Source organism: Atta colombica, unplaced genomic scaffold (assembly GCF_001594045.1).
Source record: "Atta colombica isolate Treedump-2 unplaced genomic scaffold, Acol1.0 scaffold12, whole genome shotgun sequence".
Taxonomy (NCBI): Eukaryota; Metazoa; Arthropoda; class Insecta; order Hymenoptera; family Formicidae; genus Atta; species Atta colombica.
Window position 1 is genome coordinate 7,249,993 of NW_017259206.1, and position 3,622 is coordinate 7,253,614.

The 3,622-nt window shown below is 29.5% G+C and overlaps 1 protein-coding gene across 2 annotated transcripts in view; it reads right to left on the minus strand.

The window, feature by feature from the left end:
* The window catches only part of LOC108694361, a 35,655-nt gene that overhangs the window by 2,165 nt on the left and 29,868 nt on the right, over positions 1-3,622 (minus strand). For both annotated transcript variants that reach the window (XM_018203789.1, XM_018203788.1), the window contains one exon: positions 1,855-2,023. In XM_018203789.1, the coding sequence (XP_018059278.1) occupies positions 1,878-2,023 (146 nt within the window). In that variant the 3' untranslated portion in view covers positions 1,855-1,877. The remainder of the gene's footprint in view (positions 1-1,854; positions 2,024-3,622) is intronic.

Sequence of the window (3,622 nt, forward strand, 5' to 3'; positions counted from 1 at the left end):
ATTTCTGTGTTCTATTTAAGTTGCTCTTATTGAATGGATGAGGAATAAAAATATCCCGATTTTTGAGACTATTTTTGACGCCAAAAATGATTGGGAAAGAGGAAGAGAAAAAAGAAAGCCTAAGTATTTTGGCATCATTGTAATTATCTTGAGTACAAGCATCGTTCAATCAGCGCGTTTCTCCTACGTTATTCGCGTAATTCAGATAAATTCAGATTGCTAGCGAAACGAAGAGGAAGAAATAAAAGAAATGTAGTTTTGTGTGACGCGCGCTCGAGTTTTCGCGAATTATTATTCAATTACACGCGTTCTCTTCGAGAAATATCGAGTTTGTAATTGCATTGCAAGTGCTGCTAATTAGAGAGCTGTTTGTTTTTTATCGGTCTAACGAGTTTTTAAAGGCTACGCGCAATTGGTAGAGAACACTGACGTCTATTCAAATTGTTTATTCTCGATCGATGCGACTATTATCAACGTCACTGATGAAGATTTTATTAATTTTCAAATTGCACTTCTGAAAGAAATATTAATTCGTATTTAATTACATGTAATAAAAAGTTATATCCCATATATTTTTGAGAAAATTTACGTCATGGAAGAGGGTCGGGGGAGAAAAAGTCATAAAGTATTTTGACGCCATTACAGTGTTTTGATTGTTTCTTACGTCTATGTTTAACCATCGACCAAGTGGCACATTCCTTCTAAATCGATTTGTAATGCAGATAAATTCATATTGCGGAAATACGAAAAGAAAAAGTATAAATGTAGTTCCGTGTGACGCTCATAGACTGTTTTTTATTCGATTGCGTTCTCTTTTAAAAACATGAGTTTAATTGCCTCTTGAGGACCATTAATTAGCAGGTAGTTCGATTTTCATTGATTCGAAATTGTAATGATTATTACGACAAATAATTCATGAATTTTTCAAGGCTTATGCGCAATTGTTACGCCATTATTCAAATTGCTTCTCGATTGGTGAGATTGCTTTCAGAATAAAGACTTATAAGTGGGATAACTTTTTATTCATTTTAAAACGACGCTTTTGTGAAAGAAATATCAATTTAAAGTTAATCAGAAATTCTTTATCACGGATGAATATGAGGGAGAAAAATGAGAAATCGTTATATGAAAAATTCTTGGCGCAAAAAAAGGAAGAGGGACAGACGTTCTAAATCTGGACCAGTCAACAATGATATTGTAATTGTAACTTATATTTTACTGTATTTTAGTTATTAATATTTTAATTCTGATTTTAGGTGTAGCTGTTGTCCAACTAGCATCTTCCGCGTTCATGATTCATATTCCTTTATAAATTCGAATAAAAATTCAATTTATAAAGGAGAGAAAAGAAGAGTTAATATAGAAAAGAATAGATAAATTAAAAAAGAAATACATAGCTTTGTACAACATTTTCTTGTAATCTTTCAGTTACTCATATATATTTGTAAAAAATATAATTCTGATCGCGTCGAGTTATTGTTAATTAGCGGACAAGTATCATTTTTATTGTACGGTATTAACAAAGTATTGTATTAGTTGCTTAATCCATAAATCGAATGGAGCTCGTTATTAATCCATAAAGTTATTAATCCATAGTTATTAATCCATAAAGTTAATCCATATTAATCCACAGTTATTAATCCATAAAGTTTCACCATACAAACTTTATTCGATGCAATTATTTTCTCTACAGCCGTTTCGTAGATGAGACATTTTTTTTTATTAACTTTAAAATTGCATTTCTTGAAGAAAATACTGATTTGAAGTTAGAGATTCGTATCGTGTAATTAGCAATATTTTTACGAGAATTTATAAATGAGGCGGGATAATTTTAACGTATCTTATCGTTATTACCTCGACGATGCCAAAGCCGGATGCTAGTCAGGACTACTTAATTCGAGAGCAGTGCTCTGCTCGGGATCTGAACGCTCCTCAACGACGGTGTCCAACTCCAGGGATGAGAAGGCTCGGGACCCTCTATCACCTCTTAAGGACACGGTACGTGCCGGTCGATCAATGCCAGCTGCGAAAATGCCGATAACATGTAAGTCGTATTATTAAAAAAAATGTTGATATCATTAACTATTTGAACACATTCGCACTATCAGAATTGCAAGTTTTAACAATTTAAGAATATCATTTCAGAACTTATTATCTCCTAGATTATCTATATGACGATTAAAGACAAGACGCGAATGTGTTTAATGCGAAGCAAATTAAAATATTTTCCTTCTTTTTATTCATTTTCTTTGCTCTGCTTCTTATTGAAATTTGAAGTACATCCACTGACGGAAATTTGATTTGTCAAAGCTTTCGATATTGAAAATTTCTACTTAAATTAACTACAAGAATCTCTAAGATTCCTAATAATTGGCTAAACTAATTTACGTACAAACGAACCATGCAATCTAATATAGCTTTAATTTTACTTTTTTTTATCTAATCTAGGAATAAAAAAAACGTTGCGTCAAACTCATTTTCATAAAATAAAAATGGAAATAAGTAAAATTTTCTAATATGTCGACTATTCCAATATTTTTACTAAAAATCACGTATTGAATAATATTGATATTATCTCATTCTTATACAAACCTAATTACGTTCTAACTTGATTATCCTATGGCATTATACAAATCACAAGCGCTGGCACATTAGATAAAAAATATATTCTTTTTTCAAATGCTAAAGAAATTGCTGTAAATTGTACATCCGAGCAAATTTCTAAGAATCGAGCGATGCTATTAACTACATTGTATTTTACCTAAATCCTCTCTCGATGCTGTGCTTGCCAACACAAATAAACCTTTCAATGCGGATTATTTTGTACCATATGATTTTATTTTCTATAAATAAACATGCATTCCTTTACATGAAAAAGTAAAAATTACTTTTACAGGGTAAATATTTAGATAACTGATTTAAACTTACACTGTAAAATTTAATTCTCTTTAACTTTAGAATTAGGGAAAGTTTTCTGATACAAATAATTAATTAAATCGATTTAACCTCTCTGTGTTAAAATTTTTTATTTATTTTTTGTATGTTCCGATGCACGTAATAATTGTATTCTCATTTAGGAGAATAAATTTTAATTGCAGAAAGGTATTTAAATGAGAGAAAATAAATAATTAATAAATGTCGCATGTCACGATAATATATGTATATTCATGCTGTGATATTTTCGATAAATTTTCAACTGATTTTAATTCTTTGCGCAAACCTCTTTTAACATAAACGCAAAAATAAAATCCGGATTTGTTAAATTACTTTAAGCAATTATAAAAACAGCCATTCTTATGCAAAATAAGCTTCAAAGATATGAATAGATAATAAAATCTTATTTCACTCTAAAGTTTTATATACATAATAATTGAATATTTATTCATAATTAATTCAACATTTAATCAACATTAAAAATGAAATAATGTGAAAACAGATGCTATTTGATTAAATTGTGATAAGAAAAAAATCAGGTTTAAAGTTTTTCAAAAAATCTGCATGTAATGTTACCTGTAGAGAAAGAAAAGATAAGTGATATATATATATGTATGTATGTATGTATGTATGTATGTATGTATGTATGTATGTATGTATGTATGTATGTATGTATGTATGTATGTAT